Below are 21,353 nucleotides of genomic sequence, written 5' to 3' on the forward strand. Positions count from 1 at the left end.
TACTTGAACACGATGCATTATGAGTGATCAAGCACGTACAGATACCGGCAGTTGAATGGGCAGACGTTGCTTTTGTTTGAGTGCCACTGGCTAGAATGAGTTCACTGCCCGGTTTGTGGTCTGGCGACAACGGTACGGCATAGGGGCATACGCGCGGACGTAAAAACATTTGGTCCTTTAAACTCCATAGCCGCAATTTAACTTGCCATAGCTTATGTTTGTACAACAGCCGATAGCATAGACAGACCTGCGTACGCATCTCTTCCCCCCTTGCTTGGCTAACTGTATCCACACTTTTTTTTGCTGAGATTTCGTGCTAACTGAAATTTACAGACATGCTATTCAAGACTGGGGCAGTAAAATTCACATCAAAGTAAATTAATCTGCACAATCTGAAGACGTGCTAAGTGAGGGATAGCTGTACTGAGAGCTAAGATGCTTACAGATCAATAATTTTCTCAGCAAATAATATAATGCAACTGTCTGATTATGGCACAAAAATTACACGTATTACATACTGACTTGACCTATCACAAACAATGACGATTTCCCGGTGAAGTAAAGACAACGACCACACTTTTTTGATAATGTGTGGTTAATGCTAACTGTATCAGACTTAAACATGTGTAGAAATTTTTTTTCCAGTCATTTAATGATTATTCAATGTGTATTTAGGATGAGAGATATTTACATACAACACACACCAAAATCATAAATTTGTACTTGACAGCGCACTGCAATGAACTGAACTGCTGTGATCACAAAGTTACCTTCACAGAGAGCTTGTGGATTTGCACAGGAGATGACGACTGTTCTCTGGCATAAAGGACACAACCACATAATAAATAAAGATTTAAGATTGCGTGTACTTTGTAAACGGTGCAACAACCACTTGCGTAAAGACAAGAAACACACTTGTTAGTACTCACACCTCTCCCTCTACGTACAACACACCACTACAATGCTTGGACAAGTTTTGCTGCTTTCCCTAAGCAATAATGCCACCACAAAAAAAATATATATATATATATATATAAAATCACCCATAAAAAAAAATATCTGAGTTGTATGCTTATCATCTAAACACAAGGTAACAAAACTCATTCTTTATTAAAAATATGGTATCAACTATACACATTATCTAATGATTTGGGAGTGTTTTTTTATACTTTCTTCAATTTTACACACACATATTTATACTCCCCAACTATGCATCACACCCATATTTATACCCAATGCTAATTTTACAACACACATCTCCATATATACACAAACCATCAGACCATCCACAATCACCCTGAACACAATGTACAACTACCTATAAACACATCCCCACACTCCCAGAAACATCCTCTCAGAGCCAACCTTGCTCCAACAACAACCTGGCGGCAAACCCCACCCTCACACCCCCTGTAACCCTTAACTCCCACTTCTGGTGCAACACATTCATTCTAAACACTTAATTCTTAAAATAAGATTATAAAGAACTGTCTCTTAACTTCACAATGGAGAAATGTATCCCCCACACACCAACACCACATACAAAAATAAGATAAATACTTAAATAAGTAAATAAACAAATACTAATACATTCACAAATCCACTTTGATTCGCACCATCCACCACAAATGGCAGCACATGAATACACATTTCCATTCCAACCCCTAGATACCAATAAACACTTCTGTCCAACACACACAAACCCTCATCTCCTGTCTTTTTTTTAAATATATTAAAAAAAAAAAAAAAGCACTAATGACACACAAATAAACCCCTAAAACACACAAACAAAAACCAAAACACACCAATATCCCTCCAAAACATACCAATATCCCCTCAAAACACACCAAAAAAGTCCTCAAGACACACCAACAAAACACCCCAAGCAACACAAACAAACCCCAAACAACCCCACCAACAAATCTACAAACACCCCATTTCAAAACCCACCAACCCCCTCCCCCAACACATCCACAACCCTACAAAAAATTCAAATAAACCTTCAAATATGCAAAACCAATCTCCTAACTATGCCAAACAAAACCACCAAAACATACCAACTAAAACCCCGAAACAATCAATAAAACCCCATAAACACACAATGAAACCCACACAACAAACCCCGAAAATATATAAATAAACCCCCCAATTATACGTACAACAAAAAGTCCCTGAACTCATCCCCAAAACCCCCATTTCACACCCACCAACTTCCCCCCACCACCAAAACAGTATCACAACCCTTCAAAACATTCCAACAAACCTCCTAAACACGCCAAGCAAACCACCCAAGGACACAACAACAAACCTAGCAAAACATGCCAACCAAACTCCCAAAACAATCAACGAAACCCCCTAATCACTCAACAAAACCCCCATAACACTCAATAAACCCCCCAAAAACTTATCACAAACCCCTATTAACTATCAAAAAACTTCCCCAAAATCACCAATCAACTTCAACAAACACCCCTATCCCAGATACTTCACAACCAGCAGATACAACTTACAAAATTGTACATACTAGAAAAGATACCAAGAGTACAATATTTCCCACTACATATATACATGGTCGCAATTGAAGACTTACATAAGGTAATGACAGTAGAGAAGAATTTAGGATAAAACTCCATTCTTGATAATTTCAAACTTGTCTTAGAACCATTCTCACTGAACAAATAGTTATTATTTTTAGAGGTGGGACATTTGAATCACATCAATACTACGTTAAATTGATAACATTCGGACTCTATCAAAATTTCAGATATGTGGGTTATACTGTTAGAATGAACATGCATTCCCTTGCCTACGCCAAGAGCCTAGAAAGTCCTTAGGTAAACAGCTATCGTTGAGCCTAAACAGTTGATCAGTGCAGTTGGACTTGACAAGAGAAGAAGTAGATTTTATCTATAAAGTTTGGGTGCTTGTATTTTTCTTAATTTGTAATCTTTGCAGAAATGTAAACCCACCGTTATTGAAATTATGGTATCTGTCTAAAGTTTGTAGCATTTATGGTGCAAGAAAAATAAAGCTCACAACTGTGCATGGCCACAGAAAAAGACATAAGAACTAAGAGTTTATTTAATGAAAAAGCGCTTAACCTGTTGTCGACATCTTGGACATCAAAGACGATGAGGCAAGATGAGATTAGAATGAAGCAATGATGGAATGAATGGGTGAGAAAAATGCATAAGAAAACTTATCAGTCCATGATTGTCAAAATCTGATAACCTTAGCAGGAGGCACGTGATATAACTATTCTACCATCATTGGCCCAGCGAGCTAATTGGTCATGTCCCCGTGCATGCATAAGGGCCATAATTATGTATTCTCTTATTGCAAAGTTACTTCAGCTGCAACTTATCTTAGAAATGGAATAATAGGAAAATACTGATACACAATTTAAAAAAATAAAGATAGAGTTACTGGAGTGAATATCTCACTTGATAATTAAAATGTTTTCTAAAGAATCAATTAATAATCCAACAAAAGACCAAATTCATTTGCTAACAACTAAACACAATTTGTTCTAGATTAATGCAACAATCATTTATCATTTCCTGGAAAAGAAAAGAACAAAAAAAAAAAAAAAACACTTTACTACAAGCTTTTTGAAAACATAAATGCACAATATTTGATCAATTTTTACTTGCTATACTTTAGAACAGCACAGCAGACAAAACTTGTTCAAGACCAAAATATATGTATTTACAGTAGCATAACTATGTTAAGTTTCAAAAGCATCTGAGTGTGTGCATAGCTTGACCATTACAGGTACTTGGCTTCTTGTTAAAACAAAATAAGAAATGAAGTCAATGTGTGTGACAAAGGAAGCACATGAAAGCTAAGAGGTTGAGCCTAGTGATGCAGAGTCAACAAGCACAACGGGCCAAGATGTTCGTAGAGGTCGAACAAACGAGAGAGCAGTGCAAAAATGTTCGCTCACCTCTGCCTTCAAGTCAGCCACTTTGTCCTGGAGCTCGCGCACCTTATCGCTGTCTTCCATGTTGCCACTTCGCAGCTCCCCTTCTGCCACCATCTCTTCGTTCTGCAGGCACACACACACACACACACACACACACACACATGATGAGACACTGTTGTTCTCATCTCCAACAGTCACTTGCTCAGTTTCAAAAACACTGCAAATATTATGGAACTCTGTCATTTCCTACAATCAGGGTTGGAAAAAACCCAACCCAAATGGGTTTTATAGGGTTTTAATGAAAAAACCCGGGTTTTATTGAAAGAATTTTTGGATTTTTTTTACGTGTTGACAAGTAGTGTTTTACACATACATATAATGCTTTGTGGTTGCACCATAATTTTTATTAGCAAAATTATGTAATTTAAGAATAATTTTTAACATGATAATTTGAGAGTTTTTAATTGAACTTCAAATACAAATATGGTTTTTAATATTTTTATAGTCAATTATTTGTTCATCAAGAAACTTAAAAGAATATAGTCACACAATGTCCTACTTTGAAATCAATACTGTTACTATACCTAGAAATATGATCAGACAATGTGACTGGTTGGAGTGGAGATGTCAGAGTCACTGATAACACTCGGGGATGCCAGACTCATGTGTCATCAGTCATCTTATATTTCCTTTTGTTTGTGTGGTTTAAAAATAAAGTTTCTGTAGTTATCACCTTTCACCTTCTCCTGTTGCTAGCTTATTTCTAGACTCCAGTCAGTCAGCAGCTAGAGCCTGTTGGTGTTGGATCATTCAGTACTAGTTGGTGCCATATTTTTTGTTATGTTTTGGTGTATGCTGGTAGGTTCAGGTTGAAATAAAATGCCGTTTATAACTGCTCATCCTATTGAATTGCAGTATTCTAGGTTGAGTGAAGGTAGTGCAACTGTCACCCCACTGATGCTGTCACCACCTTCAACATCTACAGCTTCCGAAACTTCCTGCTCCTCATCCTTGCAGAAAGGACAGAAAATTCAAACAAAGGTTACAGATTTTACTCAGGTTACTACCCCCGTTTAGTCAAAGTTTTTAGACAAATCCATAGCAAAATTTTTTTACTCGAGCAACATTACTTTTAATGCAGCAGATACCATTGCATTTAAAGAAATGATACAGGGTCTGCACCCTGGCTATAAACCACCTAATCGACGACAATTGGCCAATGAACAGTTTTAAAATTAACAAAAAAACTAGGGCTGTACCCTGTACGGGATAGGTAATTTTAGTTCAGGAAACGGGCCAGGAACGGGAATTATTTAAAAGTGCAATATCTATCAAAGCAAATTTATTTATTACAAAAAAAAGGCTATAAAACAATATCATTTAAACTTTTAAAAGTCACAGTATTAAAATTAAAATAATGAAAAATGAACAATACTATTAAATGCCTCCATTTTCGTGTTAATGAACAACAGTTCCTCTGTATGTTCTGAGGAAAGGGACATATGCTTGGGGGATACAATGTTCCCAGCAGAAGAAAACACACGTTCACTTGCAGTTTCTGTTGCAGGGATGCCTAAATACTGCATTGCAACTTTACACACGTTAGGGAATGCATCTTTTCCTTTTTCTCTCCACCACTTTAGGGGATCATCACTTCTTTGTACAACAGGCATACTGAAATAGCAATCAGTTCCTGATGATATGATCTGGTTACTTGATTCGCTCTCAGCAAGTTCGTCAAAAACACTCCAGAGAGAAGTAGAAATCTGTGCCAACTCACTGTTACCTGCAACTGTTAGTGAAAGAAAAAGAAACACCACATACTTACACAATGCTATAGTGGCTTTTGTATAAATAAAATAACTAGGCCTACAAATAAATTAAATAATACCTGGTTGTGCCGTTGCCTGTGTGATTTCTTTTACTTTTTTATCCAGGTGGTTACGTGCCAAAAGTTTTTCTTCCGTAGGAATTACAACAGCCTTAAACCTCGGGTCTACTAACATTGCAGTATAGTATGGCTCTTTTCGATCGTAGCATGGAAATCGTGCTTGGAGAGCCAGAAGTACCTCATTTGCAAACTCCTGTCCCTGTTTTGCATTGGTATTGATGTAGGCCGTCAGACATTTTTTTTTATAGAAAAAATGACCGGAATGACCATTGATGCTGATGGTAAACGTTCACCACAAAGTAGCATCATACAATGGTTGCAATATATTAATGTAAGAGTCAATAAGGTTCCATTCACTCAACTGCGGATTGTCCATGTTCAGTGTTGGTAAGTGACGTGTTGTCAAACAATCTCTTCAGCATTAAAAACTCTGAATTCCATCTTTTCTGACAGTCTTGAATCATGTTTAGTACCGGCATATCTAGTTCTTGAATTCGATGCAACTGTTCAGTTGCTCGCGCACTGTGTTTGTATCGTCCAACATTGAACGTGACTTTTTCAGTACCTCTTTGATCTCACATGTTACTGCAATACAAGCTGCAGTGTATGTGCAAAGCACTGTAGCTGCATAAACTTAAGTTTGCATAGTGAAAGTCCCAACTTAAGGTTTCGTCCATTATCACTCACAATGTACATGTCCACTTTGTCCCCTGCATTTTCTAAGTCCCATTCATTGAAGCACTCTACTAGTTTCTCACTAATTGCTTCACCAGTGTGTCCACCAGGAAAGCTGTAACACCCTAAACAGTACTTATTCATGTTGAAATCTTCAATAAAATGACATGTCAGCGACATGAATGCTTTCTTGCTAGCAGATGTCCACAAATCACAAGTGAATGATAAAGAAGCAATTTTGGATAAACTTACTGCATTGGCAATATGTTCGGACATTTTTGCCTTTGTTTTGTTGTACAGTTCAGGTATTACTCTTCTTGAAAAAGTGTTACGAGATGGCACTGAAGAAAGTGGTTGAGCTATTTTAAGGACTTTGTGAAATTTATAATTTTCCACTGTACTGTATGGCAACCTAGCATCAGCTATCCATTCCCCAATACAGTTCGTCAGCGAAATGGCCCTTTCATGTGTTGAAGGCCATTTGTAAGCTTCGTCTAAGCGAAGTTGCTTCTTTGTTGGTTCTAAAGTTTTTTCCCCAATATTTCCGCTTTTCTGTGTTGCTTCTATCTGTTCAAGTTTTTTTTTCTTTTCAAATTTGGATGTTGCATCAGATGTCGAAGCAACCCATATGTGCTACCAAAATTGGTTTTTAAAACCTTTTTGCATTGTTTACACTGTGCAGACACATTATTTGGCAATTTTTTGGTAAAAAGACCAGATTCGAGTTTTTAATTTGGTGTGACGACTTTCCATTATGAAATTCACGTACGTAAACACACACCTTATGTAAAAAAACTTCACACTAAAATACTCACCAACACAGATATTATCACAATGCGTTTAAAACTGGAGTAAAATACAAATATCGTGTTCTGTAGAGAAAAGAACCTGAATCTCTGGCGCTCGGCTTTGTGTGTGGAACAGCATCGGTGACAAACTTTACGGTATGTAAATATTTAGAAGTAACATTTCGCCACAGTTTCGCTAAACGCCTAACCTTGCTTTCGCCTTCGTTTGTCCTAAACACAAAATTTATTAACGTTTAAATACATTTTGATGTAATATACATCAGTGTCACCAACGTCTTTCTGCAATATTTCTTATTTGTTAAAACGAACATCGCCGAACATGCACGAAGACGCCAAATTTACAAGAATTTGATACGTTCACATCACCATAAGTTTTACTCATGGCCGTATGGTACACCTTGGCAAGTGGCACAAAAAAAATGTTTACAATAGCAAATGAAGCTGAGAAATTGCAGTGGCCACAAACACACATAGTAACGTAAACTAAATAAAGTTTACACGATTCGCTTTACTTTTATTGTTCCATTTAAATTTGTCTCACGGTTTGCTATAAAATGGAGCGCTAATGCAACGTTAACTGCGGGAAATGCTTTACATAAAACGGGAAAATAATGCATTAAAACTATAAAAAAATACGTTGATTACGCAAATTCGTATATCTCGGGTACGTAAAAATGAGGTTCTACTGTAATCACAGAAAACTGATATGTTCCGTTACGAAGACACCTAAAGATAGGTTACGCAGTGATTTTATCGGAAAAATTATCAATACATATACATTTTCGGGAAATATTACTTTCCCGAATAATTTCAGGAAAAATTCATTCCCGAAATTTCCCAAAAAATCGGGATCCTGCCCAGCTCTAAAAAAAAACCACTTCAATAAAAACCCGCCCGGGTTTTTTCAAGTAGGTTTCATAGAAAAAACCCAATCCAAACCCGCGGGCTGGGCCCACTGCTGCCATCCCTGCCTACAATACCAAAGCGCTTGAATATAAATAAAGATCTTCTGGACCAAAGAGTTATTTGGTGGTCAGAGATTTTCGCTACTGAGCCACGAATATCTGGTATAAGTCCCCGCTGGCTCAGGGTTTTTAAAAATTTGGGAAATTTCCCTCCTAGGTTTAGGATTTTGCTGCCCCTTCACCCTCGAACTGGGAAAGGCAATGGGGAACCATTGCAGGATCATTTCACCCAGTCTGCACCAGTCATCTCCTAGCACCAATGGTTAGGGACCCAAACCACCCTCCAGGCTGAACACTATCAACTTACACTTCTAATAACTTAATGGTAATTTTTATGACACAATGCACAATTCAAATTTTATTTGAGTAAATACTGGCTAAAAAAAAATTGTGGTACCATCAATGTAAAAATAACACAATATTTAAATAACTTTATTTACTACAATGCAAGTAAGTCATTTATAACCCACGTAATGGTGCCTTCTATAGAGGTTAATTATAGAGGTAGTTTGCCCAGCATTTAGGTAAAGACAAGTCAGTGTGGAAGGTGTGCTATAAAGAGAAAAACATCACAAAATAAATTTAATTGGAATATGCAGATAGGCATTGTCAGTCTGCATCTTAGAGGATTGTGAAGATAGCATAATGATAACAGGGATGTCAGAATGAAATAAGAAGTCAGAAGTAATTCTGGTTTGTAACATGATTAATAGCCCTTTTTGAATGGTTGGTTAAGCAAACATAGAAGCAGTAAAAAAGCTAGTGGAGTCTGATTCTCCAATAACATTATGAAAGACTAACTGTGCCCCAACTACGTATGCATGGAATTTATTTTTGACTTTAAAGCTTCTTTGTTTACAATGTTTGAAGCAATATGATTGGAGACATGAACAAAGAGCTTGTAAGCTTCAGTAACACGGGAGAGAGCCACGTAGAGCTAGCAGTCAGAAAAGCAACTGACTCTAAGGTCCACACCCGCAAACCGCAGCGTCTGGTCTTGTGCTTTGTTTATGGTCATGGTATAACATAAGCTCACAAGGAATTGAAAACATTTCAAGCAAAATGGGAAATGGTTAGGAATACGCGGGTTTCAGGGAATAAAAACTCGCTCGCCTGCACTACTTCACACCAAAATGTCCGCCTCTATGATGTTACTTTGGAGAGAATGTAATAAGTAAGCATCCACATAACAAAGCAAATTAAAAAAAAAATTAGTTTATCCTAACAAAGAAGTCAAATATAAATAAAACCAATCAAAAGCACCAAAGCAATTTCATTACCTAAACCACAAAGCGAAATTAGTAAAACTATATATCCTAGCCAAGTAAATTCAATATTAGTTTGTATTCGTAAAAAAAAATTGTGGTGATTAGTTTTGTCACTAGAGGGTGGGGGGGGGGGGGGGGGGGGGGGGGGGGGGTGTACTATGCTGTGATGATTGTCACTGAGGTAAATATACGAAAACTCCTTAGAGTGCCTTTTAAAAAGCAACTAATAAAGTGCTATCTTCTGATTTTTCTACAAAACTGTACTACGCTGAGCAGACTCCTAAAACTTTAAATTAAGATTTTTTTTTCCCAGTGAACCGATTTTGCCCCAAGCTACACTTAAGTTACCTGTGAAAACCCCATGAAAAATACCTATTATTTTTGGAGATTAGTGTGTTCAAACAGATGAACAGACACACTGACAGACAAAGTTCTTAAAAATAGTCTTATTGTATTTTGTTACACTCCCTACATCACCCGCAACCAGTTTTTGGCAAATATTTTTAATGTCATGATGGTTCTACAGTTTTATTATTATAGTATAGACCTATGGCCAGTAAACATGACTTTCTTAGTTAGAAGATAACATACTTTTACTGATGAGAGTTGAAATAAATTTAGTCTATAGGTAAAGTCCATTTGAAATGTTTTCACTGTCCCAAAAGCTGATATCAACTATAACAGGTTAATTCATATTTCGTAGAACTTAGCTGGTACTGGGTGCTGAACGTGTGGTGGGGGGTTTAGTTCTGAAAGTTGGGCGCTAATCAGTGAGAATCACTGCTAACTACACACTCCTGGTAGTCGTGCATCTCCTGAGGACTCCAAGAAGACAAGCCGTTCAAAAAAACAAAATGTAAAAGGTGACGAGGGACTAAATTCCTAGATTATAGGAATTGCATTCGGATTCTTTTCCGATGTTGTATTCACAAATAGATAGATGCGGAGAAGTTGGACTGTACTAAGCTGAAGAAACACAGACACTGCTCTTGCAAACTAGACGACACGTCAAAAAACAGTACCATGGAGGGGCTAAAGAAAAGGGGGGTGGGGGACAGAGGTAGCAAACAAGCCAGGACCGAAAGGTGGCGATCGGAGTGGGAGATGGGAGATGTCAGCCAGAGCACAGCATTGTACATAAGTGAGGATCTAGGACATCCATGAGATTGCCTAAAGAAGAAAAGAGGGGAGCTAGGTCCTAATGGAAGACACCTCAAGAGTTGATGCACACCAGTTACAAATTCGAGGACTAATGGGCAGCATTGTTTAGTTCCCACAAAATCCTACAGAAGCACACCGAGGTGGCGCCACGGGTGTGACATAGACTTTGGAGCAACTCCAGGAAGGATGGGGGAAATTAGGGGTGTCCAGATGGTGGGTAAAACTAGGAATTGTAAGGGGTGGGGAGGTGGAGGAGGGAATTAAGTCTATGAGCACCTAAAGCTTGGATGAAGGGGAAGAGGGAAAACAACAGCGGGCATAGCGAGACCCGTGTTTGCACAAACCGGATGCTTGGTGCCCTGCAAGTCTGGAGTGACGGGATCGGTAGACCAGATGTGACGAAAGATGCGTTTGCATGGGGCGCTTGGGACCGTATGTAAAGGCTGGCGGAGAAAATCTGACACCATTAACGTGGGATGGTTTGGCACATCCGGTCGCTCAGCACTAAAGTACTAGAAGCAGTCGGAGCGATTGCCGAAAGCATAAATTGTAAGAACCCGATTGGATTCAATAGTAATCTATACTAACATTAGGATCTTCATTGTGGATAAAAATTTTCTCTGTGTGTGGGTGTGCATATATAATAGTCTGTGTTATAATTACAAAATAAAAAATAAAAAAAAATAATTTATAGGCTAATCCTCAATACTGGAATACAAATTATACACAATAAATAAAGCTCGAACAATATAGCTAGCTTTAATACTTGATGGTATATGGAAAATTATAATTAAGAATATAAAATTATGAACAAATAAACCATTTGTGTCAGCTGAAATGTTTGTTAAACGACTGGAAGTTAGGTTGGGCACATCATTTAAAAAAAACTAAAGTTATTGTCAATATTATAATTGGTTTCCAACATTAATGCACACCATGATATAGTTTTATATGTTTTAAATATAAATCCCGGCCAACTGATGTCAATGGTAGAGAACAAAATGCATACCTTAGGACTTCTGAAATTCCGACGAGTACTCCGTATTAGTCAACAGACTCGATTGTATTTAATTATTTTTCTTCACTTATAAAATATAACCTCATACGATTATAACTTCAAAAAGAAAAACACAGCCTTATTTCCTTCTCGGGATCACAATTCTTCTATTCTTTTTTTTTTTTTTTTAAACTCCTCTGGAAGCATAGAGTAATCTAAACACAATATGACCATTATAATACCATAGCACAGACTTCAATATAGCAAACAAAACATGGCACTGAAAACTAAATACTATATATCCGATTCACAAAACCAATGCAAAAAGTTCATCTGTAACAATGTTTCGTTACAGTAAAATTTATTTAAATTGTTAGCCTCATAATACTCATCAAAATGTATGAATAGATATAAACGTTAAGCTGTGCAAAGAGAATCACTAATTTGCGGCACACTCATCTGTGCAAAAAAGCTTATGTATTGAAACAAATTTCTGTTCATCGCCGTCTAACATGTCAGCTTTCATTGGACATCCTCGGCGTGGTGGGTCATGATCTTCCCTCCATCTCCTCTCCTCCTACCCTTTACTCCCTTTTACCTACCCTGTTTCTGGTCACCCCTCCTTTTATTTTTCAGGGAACGATTTGTTGATTGTAGAGGCTTACTCCTCCATATCTATATAAGCTTATATTTTGCAAACCTCTGTCTTAAACTGCATTAGTATTTGAATGAGTCAGAACCATCAGTCGATAGTGTCATGGGACCAATCATGGGTGGAAGTTAAGAAATTATGTTTGGGGACTGCGTTTTGCGTAATAAAGTGGCTATGGGGATTCTCGTAATTGTTTGCAGTCTCCCTGGTTAAATTCATTTTTGATAACCATGTTCTAAATTATGTTTCTTTTCTAACGTTATTTTTCCTGTGCTACTGTTTCTGATAATACTTGTATGGCTCTTTGCTACACCCATGATCGGAGCCCTGTTAGTATGTGTCACTTTTTCTTTGTGTCCGCACTTTTGATGTGTTTTGTATTCATAATGAAACCTGTTAACATGTCTGGTCTTACACATATGCTATATCAGTAATGTTAACATAACTTGTTTGAACTGATGACCCATTGTATAGGGTATTTAACTACCATGGCTTGTTATGAACATATTTTTTTAATATTGTTATTTAATATTGTTGTTAATCTATGTACACAATAATTTGTCAGGCAATATACCTAAAGTAATATTTTTGGTAAATGTATTCACCTTTTTTTTGTGTACCGTAACTTGGGGTTACTTTGCTCCATAATTCTTATATTTTTAATTATATTGACTTGTAAATTGGTATTTTATAGAACAATTAAATGTTTTATATTTTTATTCATTAAAGTGGGTTACATAGAAAATGTTGATGTTGCTTGTTTTACAAAACAATACATACACTGCTCACATTATTTTTTTAAAAAACTGGAGCATTGTTACCTTAAGATGGGTATACTTTGCACCAGCCTTTAAAAGCAACGCTTACAAATGGATTATTAGCTATGGAGCATTGTATGACCTTTATTAAATGTAAAATACAGTTTGTATCAAAATAAAACAATTTTCAGATCAACAACATTTTGAATTATGCTCATTAACATCATAATATAAGTAGTTTTAAATTGTTAGTGATATTTTGAATAAAAAAAACTAGTTTTATCCTCATACATTTCTTGGTGTAGAACTCAAATCCAAAATTGATCTAGTTCAGGGACAGAGTAGAAACTACGACGATTTATTACCTTCGGAGGTTGGATGCTTCCGATTAAATCATCAAAATGGTATGTCATTTCATCTTTAGGTGTAGGCCACTTCCATGACTTAAGTGATTTTTTCAGGGAACTTATAGTCACTCCTTCTTCAGTTACCTTTGTGATCACACCAGGAAAATATTCATCTTAATATTTGAATACAATATGCTGTCCCACATTCTTGATGACTTTTCCAAATCCTGATGTGCTTTCTTTACATCCATCCAGAGTCTCTATACAGTCCATCTCTTCCTCAGCCAATGAACTGGCTTGCTGCTTGCGATACTGCTCAAAGTTCTCTTCTCCAGATGAATCTTGAAGAGTAAGATTTTCATCATCTTCCTCCGATCTGCTGTCATAAGTACACTGTTTATAAGTCTGCTTCTTTGTTCCCAAATCAATAGGAATTGTACCTGTCACACTTTGACCTGGAGTCACCTGTAATTTTTTTCTTCCTCTGTTACTTTGAGCACCTGTAGTCCATTCAGATTTTTTGTTGTGAAGCGCTTCTATAAATGTGTCTTGCAAAATACCTTTGTCACATGTTCGTAAAGGAAGACAACACAGAAGTTCGTTTACATTAACAGGATGTATCCCACATTTCCTGAATCCTGACCTTAGGTTTTCTGCCGAATTTGGAGCTAGATTATCCATGAGTCGGTTTAAAAGAAATGGAAAGTGTTGTTTTGCAGTACAGTTTCTTTCAAACCTAGCTTACTAGCCTTCCACTCAGAAAGTATGTTTCTCCACGCTACTTTCATGGGTCGAAAGTAAGAAACATCTAGAGGCTGGGTAAGATGTGTACTATTTGCTGGAAGGCATATGAACAATATATCATTGTCTCTGCATAACTTTAAAACATGTGGCGTTTAATGTGAGGATAAATTATCACAGATCACAACCTTTTTGCCATCCAGTTTTTTAAGTCTTGGTAACATCATGCTTGTAAACCACTCACAGAAAGTGTTTCTGTCGAACCATCCCCTTGGGGTATTTGCATACCGGCAGCCTGGAGGGCCATTTGCGGTCCACGTTGACCACATATTTGCCAATTTGTAGACTACAAATGGTGGAAGTGTTTCACCTTCAGCATTACCAGCAAACATCAGGGAAATGCTGGATTTGGAGGAGTTGCAAATGTTTTCTGGGTATTTTGCCCCCCCTTTTACGAGAACCCTTTTCTTTCCTGGATCATCAGTTAAGTTACTTTCATCAAAGTTCAAAATATTGCTTGCAGGCACATCTTTCACTTCAACACCCAAATGGTCTATATATACTCGTAAAATTTTTTCATCTACAGCTGCCCTGCTTCTTTTGATATTACTCGCAAAAGGCACAGTCAGTTCAGGATGCCTTTTACAGAATGATAACACCCATTCATGACCTGGACAGTTACCTATAAATCTAGCTACATTCCTTTCCAACCTAGCTAGATAAGATTTCACTATCATCCGTAGTTCTAAGGAGGTCACCGGGAATCCACACTCACTCATTTCTATGACACACCGCACAAATTCAGCTTCCTCACCATCAGTAAATATTTGTGGGAAACCTGGACGTGGGCTAGTACCAGAATTACCATCTTTCAGTTTATTGATTAGAGTCCTTCTGGGAATATTAAACAATTCTGCTGCCTTCCATTGGGACAATTCTTTTATTTCTAATAGCTGCAAGACATTCTTCTAACTTTTCTGAGCTATAGTCACAATATCTTCTATTTCCCGCAATTCTTTGATATTTTTGTGTCATTTCAACCAACCTGGAAGAAAGAACATATATTTAATTCAGTGACAACCAAAACTCCTTCATATGTACAAACTTTTACTGTGGGGATACTTTGCTCCACCCTTGTGGTGGTGCAATATATCCCCAAAATTAGAAAAAACCTAACATAAAAAGTTAAAAATTTCGTGACAGTCAAACATTGCTCTGAAACGTAAAACTAACATATTATTCGGCAAGTACACATAATGAGCTATGAAAAGAAAGACAACTTACCTCTAAATGAACTAACATTCAGTGCGATGGACACACATTTATTTCATGAAATAATTTACACACACTAACACACCTCTAGTTGTCAACTACGTAATTGAAAATCCAATATGGTAGATGGAAAATTAAACTTTTCATGTATGGCAACCTCTAAATACTACGCAATGTTAAAAAAAAATTAAAGCTGATTTTGAACCTAGGTACCAAAACAACATTTTTTTTAAATGGAGCAATGTTTAACCCCAAGGAGCAAAGTAACCCCAAGTTACGGCACTTAATGTATCAACATACTTTGAGCTTAATTTGGGTTACCATAAAGTTGCAGATATATTTTCTAGTGTATGCCATCTATCAGGTGCTTTACTAAACACATGTCACGTCTATTACGCACCTCGCATATGCACTGTAATAGTTAATAGTTATTTGATTTTTTTTTATAAATAATGTTTTGTATATTTGTGCAGTCAATATCCCATGTTAATAATTATATTGCCATTGTAGAACCCTTTCTTTGAATCATTAAATTTTTTAAAACAATTAAAACAGTTATCCTGCATCAGGTGCCCCAATTGGAAGAGATTAAACTGTTTGTTCTCTTTTTATTTTTATTACATCTTCTTGCAGGTTGGAGCTTTCTAATGATGGAGATACAGTCAAACTTCTCTGAAACGACCCCTCATGGTTCCCACGAATAGGGTCGTAATAGAAGGGGGGTCGTAATAGATGTTTTCCGAAATTTTCAGTTCATTTCAAAACCCCCCCACAATACCCGCTACTCGCTAAGAAACCAGCCGTACAATGGCAGGATGCTATCACTCACAATGCTACTGCTTCGCTTTAAACCCACTTCAACCTTCATGACAAGTCCGTCGCCCTACAGGCCACCTCTAAAGAAAAGATGTCAAAAGAGAGTTTATTTTTACTGGTTAGTTTACATGTACGTTTTCTGCTTGCCGTAGTTAAATACACTAGAACCCCGATGTCACGAACCCCGGATTTAACGAAGCAATGATTTTACGAATACATTCTTGGGAACCGTCAAAAAATTGGACATTTTGACCAAAATGTGAAAATCAGAAAACAATTAAAAAAAAAAAAAAAAAAAAATGAAATGAAAGATCATTAAAATGTGTTAATTTTAACACACAGCGTATTTTTGTGTCGGCTTTAATACTCCCAATAATGTTCATGTAAGAATAGTAGAAAAATAATGGGACATTTCCTTTAAAAATATTGCAGCTGTAGGTTCTGCAACGCGAGTGGGCGCACACGAAGCTCGCCTGTCTGGCTGGCGGCAGCGGCTTCATGACGCATAAGCTCACCTCTCCCTCCTCTCGTTAACATTATTTAAGGCTAGCTCATCCCTCCCAGGCACACAAACCATCTAGTGTCCTCCCTTGTAACACCCCAACTTCGCTTCCTTTGAAAAACCTTCAGTGAGAAAATGCTCTTTTCACCCTCCCTTCTCCCGTAAAATTGGGCTTTTATGAGGGAGGGGTAAGACCGTCGTAAATATTTTCGGACCCCTCCCTCCCCACTAAAACACGCCCAAAAAAAAGTATGTCAAAATATGTCACTTTTCACACCAAGTTCGAGTTTAGTGATCTCTGGCAAGGAATTTACAAGCTTTCAATTTTAATAGCAAGGGTCCTATGAAAAGGAATGAAAAATCCCGCTGATGCGACCCCTCGCAGTTTCCGGAAAAACGGACTTATAAACGGAATGGTCGTAATAGAGAATTCGGGCCCTTCCCCCCCCCCCCCCCCCCCTCCCTAAATATATCAAAATACATAAAATACTCGCGCTAAAGGAATTCGCGTCACGCGAGTTCGGCTATACTAGCCGGCTGGTGGTTATTTTCGTTCAAAACGTGGCGAAGGAACTTGTGTGGATCAGGTAGAAAACATTCGGCTATAAACGATCGATATAAGAACAATGCTATCCTGAAATGCTGTTACATGTTTTTGGAGTAGATAATCACAGCGACAAACCGACAGGATGCGCTCCCGCCCTTGCATCCAGCAATGTTTATTTTGACAGCTCAAGCAATTATCTTTCCCACGTCCCTTCGCAGCGTATAAAAAAGAAGGGAAAAAAACGTTGGAATGCAGATGGAAAAGTAACTATGCAGTAAAATAAATATATTTACGACCCTGCTAAATTTTTCTATTCAATAAAATTCGAGGTATAAGTGATTTTTCAGCAGAAACTGCTGTGTGACTAATAAACTAATTGTATCATAATAACTTAAACTTATAAAGTATTTATTAACGGCCAAGGACAGTCGTATAAGCCCATAAAAATATTTATTTTACCGAGAATGGACTATAGCCTACAACCTGTCTTTTGTCACACGCGGTGTGGGAGGGGATGAGTATGCTGGCCGGACGAGTTTCTTACGCTCTCGCAGAAGCTACCACAGCGGCTTTTCGTGCGGGAGGGGGTAGGGGGGGTAAGATAACATGACAGCTGAGACGGCTTTTCGTACGATAGTGGACGCGCCGAGCTCGGCTAGACACTGCCGCGTTGACAGTCCAGCTCTCGCCAAGATAAACGTGAACACATAGCACCCAACAAAGTGTAACAGACTTGTTTTTCAGCCGATTTTACTCAAATTTTCGACTTTCTCTGCTCACATTTTTCACGGTATCTCAAAAAACGGTCGTATAAACGGAATGGATGCATCAGAGGGGGGTCGCATCGGCGGGATTCTACTGTACCGAATAAAATCAAGCTGCTGTCACCAAACAAAGCATAAAACGGCCCAATGCGTGGATGCTGCGTTATTGCTCGCGCGAGAGGCGAGACGTGGAATGTTAGAAGAAAGATTAATGCGGGGGAGACAGACGGCAGCCTGTGTGTTTCCTGCGTGGGGAATAAGTGGCGTAGCCTTTTTTTTTTGCTGGGAGAAGCGACCTTTTTCTATCAACCCACGGGAAAAGATAATTGCTTGAGCTGTCAAAATAAACATTGCTGCGGCAGTTAAAACAAGTCGGCACTCGGCAAGAGAAACGCAGTAACACGCTACTCACCACAAGAAACTTATTTTCTGTCCGATTTTCTTAGGATTTTCATCAATTTTATCACGGTTCCTCGAAATCGGGTTGTAATAGAGAGGTGGTCCCAATAAATGGGGTCGCAACAAAAAGGTTTTACTGTATTGTTATTGTAGGCTTCAATATAATATGGAAAAAATTTGGAAAACCTTAGAATTGTATCATTGTAAATAAAACTGTTTGAGCGAAAGCCATTACAATAACATGCTTTATTTCACTGCGTGTGTACATGTGGAAATAAATTAATAAATTTGTAACACAATGTCTTATTTTTCCAATGTAGGCATATTGAAATAAAGTTTTTTTAGAGGTGTAAAACAAAGGGATCCATCAAATTATTATACAGAAATGATGAACACAATAAGATGTGTAAGGATGTCAATCTTACTGAATTTTGTGTGAAACTATTTAGGTACAGTTGTGTCTCGCTAATCCGGACCCCGCTAGTCCGGACATCCGGTTAATCCGGACGGATCTAAAAAAAAAAAATTATGAAAAATAATGTTGTGACAAAGGATAATAATAAAATCCATTTCTAAGAGAGGGTCCTCTTGCCCTCAGTTGCAGTGAGTCTTACCGCTAGTTTTCCGCTCATCGTCTGTTTTCCAAGAAATGACTCACTCTATACCTGAGAGTTGTTTTGTTTTGTTCCTTTCAGTCGATGGTTAGAGTCCTGGAAAATTAGCATTTTAAAATGTATATTTAAGCATTTTAAAAAAACACGATATTATATATATATATATATATTTAAAAAATTTAAAACATGTCACACATCTAAATATAAGAATACCTACTGATAAATCTTAGATAAACAGTATCCAGGTAAATAACATTTTAATAGGTTGACAAAGAATGAATCATTAATTATAGTTTTTACATAGTATGTTAAATAACTTTAGCATGTCCAACACATCAATGTAAAATTTTTTAAAAAAGGGCACATCATAATAATTATAAATTATAATTAATAATCATTAATCTGACATATTTGACAAGATATGTAAGTAACACAATGTTTTGTGTAACAGCAAGTTACATAGTTGATATCTTTCACACATTACATTTCAGCATATTGCACATTTCAACATTTTCTTCTTTTAAATGTGTTCTGCGATCACTCAAAACAACAATGTATGAGCTTAAGCACCTCTCTGCATCAACACTGCTCACAGGTGCCCAGATGGTTTTGAGGGCAGCTGCTCCAAACTCTGGTTTTGTGAGAGAAACTGCAAGAAGAATTTGAGGCATGTCAATGTGGTTTCCTTCCCGCACATGTTCTTTCAACTGTTTGTGGAAGTACAGATAACCATCCACAAAGTGATCACTGCTGAGCTTTGAAAATGGCAGGAGCTTATTCTTGCAAACAACCAACTTACTACAGTTCACTTCTACTTGTTGACCTGCTTTGGCAGGGTTGAACAGTTCACCTGCTGTTGCATAGAAGTTGTTTGCTGGAGATGGAGCCATATGTGATGTTAGTTTCATAGCACTTTTTGTACAACAGTTGGATATACAGTCAAGTCTCATTAATACGAACCCGTTTAATATGAAGTTCCCGTTTATATGAAGCAATTTTCTGGTCACGGCAAACAGAATAGGCTTTTAAATGGTACAAACTTCTTTTATACGAAACCCGGTTAATATGTAATTCGAAGTTGGTTTTCGTCCCATACAGAAGTATTTGTATATATAATTATAATGGTTAATACGAATGGTTATACTCTCAGAATGCCCAAAACGTTTGCGGAACGTAGCAAATTTACCGCTCTTTGCCATTGTAAGAAATGAAAATAAACACATCGAAAAATCAGAGATGAACACATCGTCAGCAGCAATACTCGCGCTTGAGCTGAAGTAAAGAAATATTTACATCACGTCAATTTGTGTAAACATGCAATGGATAATGTTTGGTTCTGTGCATCAATACACTTCCAATATTTAAAATTTTCACACCTCTGGTGGCGAAATGTGGAACTATGGAATGCAGTCTGCCTCTACGTATATTGTTTCTCATTTGGTTGTGTATTCTTTTTTTATGGTATAACCGAAATACATACGTCTATGACATTGTCGCTGACATTGTTTATATTACGTTGCATAGTGATTTATCTGAAACTGTGCACGAATAATTAATTACTGTTTTTTGTGCGTGGCGGATTTTCATTTATTCGTATCAATGAATACAAAACGCAGACGAAATGAGTTAACGTTAGCGGAAAAGCTTAAAATCATAAATGAAGTGGACAGCGGCAAGAAAACAAAAAACTGAAATCGCGAAAGAATTTGATCTTCCTCTTTCTTCGTTGTCGACGATACTAAAAAATCGGAACAACATTGTTGGTGCTCGTGATGCTGCAATTGCTCTAAGGGGTAGAAAAAGACTTTGTGGCCTTAAATATTGTCACAGTCTGAAAATTTCTTTACTTTATTTTTAAATTTATTTTACTTTTGTATCCCGTCTGGGTAACGTGTTGGTGTACGTGCCCGTTTCCATGCTTGGCCTGGTGATTGCGACACGCGGATAGCGGAATATAGATTGCTGTGATTGTAGTTTGCAGGCACCGCGGGCTTTTGCGAGGCTGCGTGGTTTGCTAATTCTCGCGGGTCGCTGGCCAGAGCTCGCCGAGAGGTTGCACCACGTTGTTCTCGGAAACCCGCTGCGCTGCGCCAGTTTTTTGTTTGTCATTCTTGTCCGTTTTGCTACGTGAGGCTTTTGTGTATCCGTTTCGAGGACACTGTCCTGTATAGTGTCGCAACCTGGCGCCCGAGTTTGGAAACGTTGCTTGAACAAGCGAGCAGCGCGAGAGGGGAAGGGGGAGGCTCCGCG

At 37.6% G+C, this 21,353-nt stretch overlaps 1 protein-coding gene across 7 annotated transcripts in view; it reads right to left on the minus strand.

The window, feature by feature from the left end:
- Positions 1 to 21,353, minus strand: part of LOC134527226 (ecotropic viral integration site 5 ortholog) — a 950,124-nt gene that overhangs the window by 48,276 nt on the left and 880,495 nt on the right. For 4 of the 7 annotated variants that reach the window (XM_063359715.1, XM_063359712.1, XM_063359713.1 and 1 more), the window contains exon 18: positions 3,947 to 4,048. The exons of 2 other annotated variants lie outside the window; for them this stretch is intronic. In XM_063359715.1, the coding sequence (XP_063215785.1) occupies positions 3,947 to 4,048 (102 nt within the window). Of the gene's footprint in view, positions 1 to 3,946; positions 4,049 to 17,247; positions 19,753 to 21,353 lie in introns of those variants that run through there. One more of the 7 variants, XM_063359719.1, reaches the window with a different exon arrangement.

Source organism: Bacillus rossius, chromosome 1 (genome assembly GCF_032445375.1).
Source record: "Bacillus rossius redtenbacheri isolate Brsri chromosome 1, Brsri_v3, whole genome shotgun sequence".
Taxonomy (NCBI): domain Eukaryota; kingdom Metazoa; phylum Arthropoda; class Insecta; order Phasmatodea; family Bacillidae; genus Bacillus; species Bacillus rossius.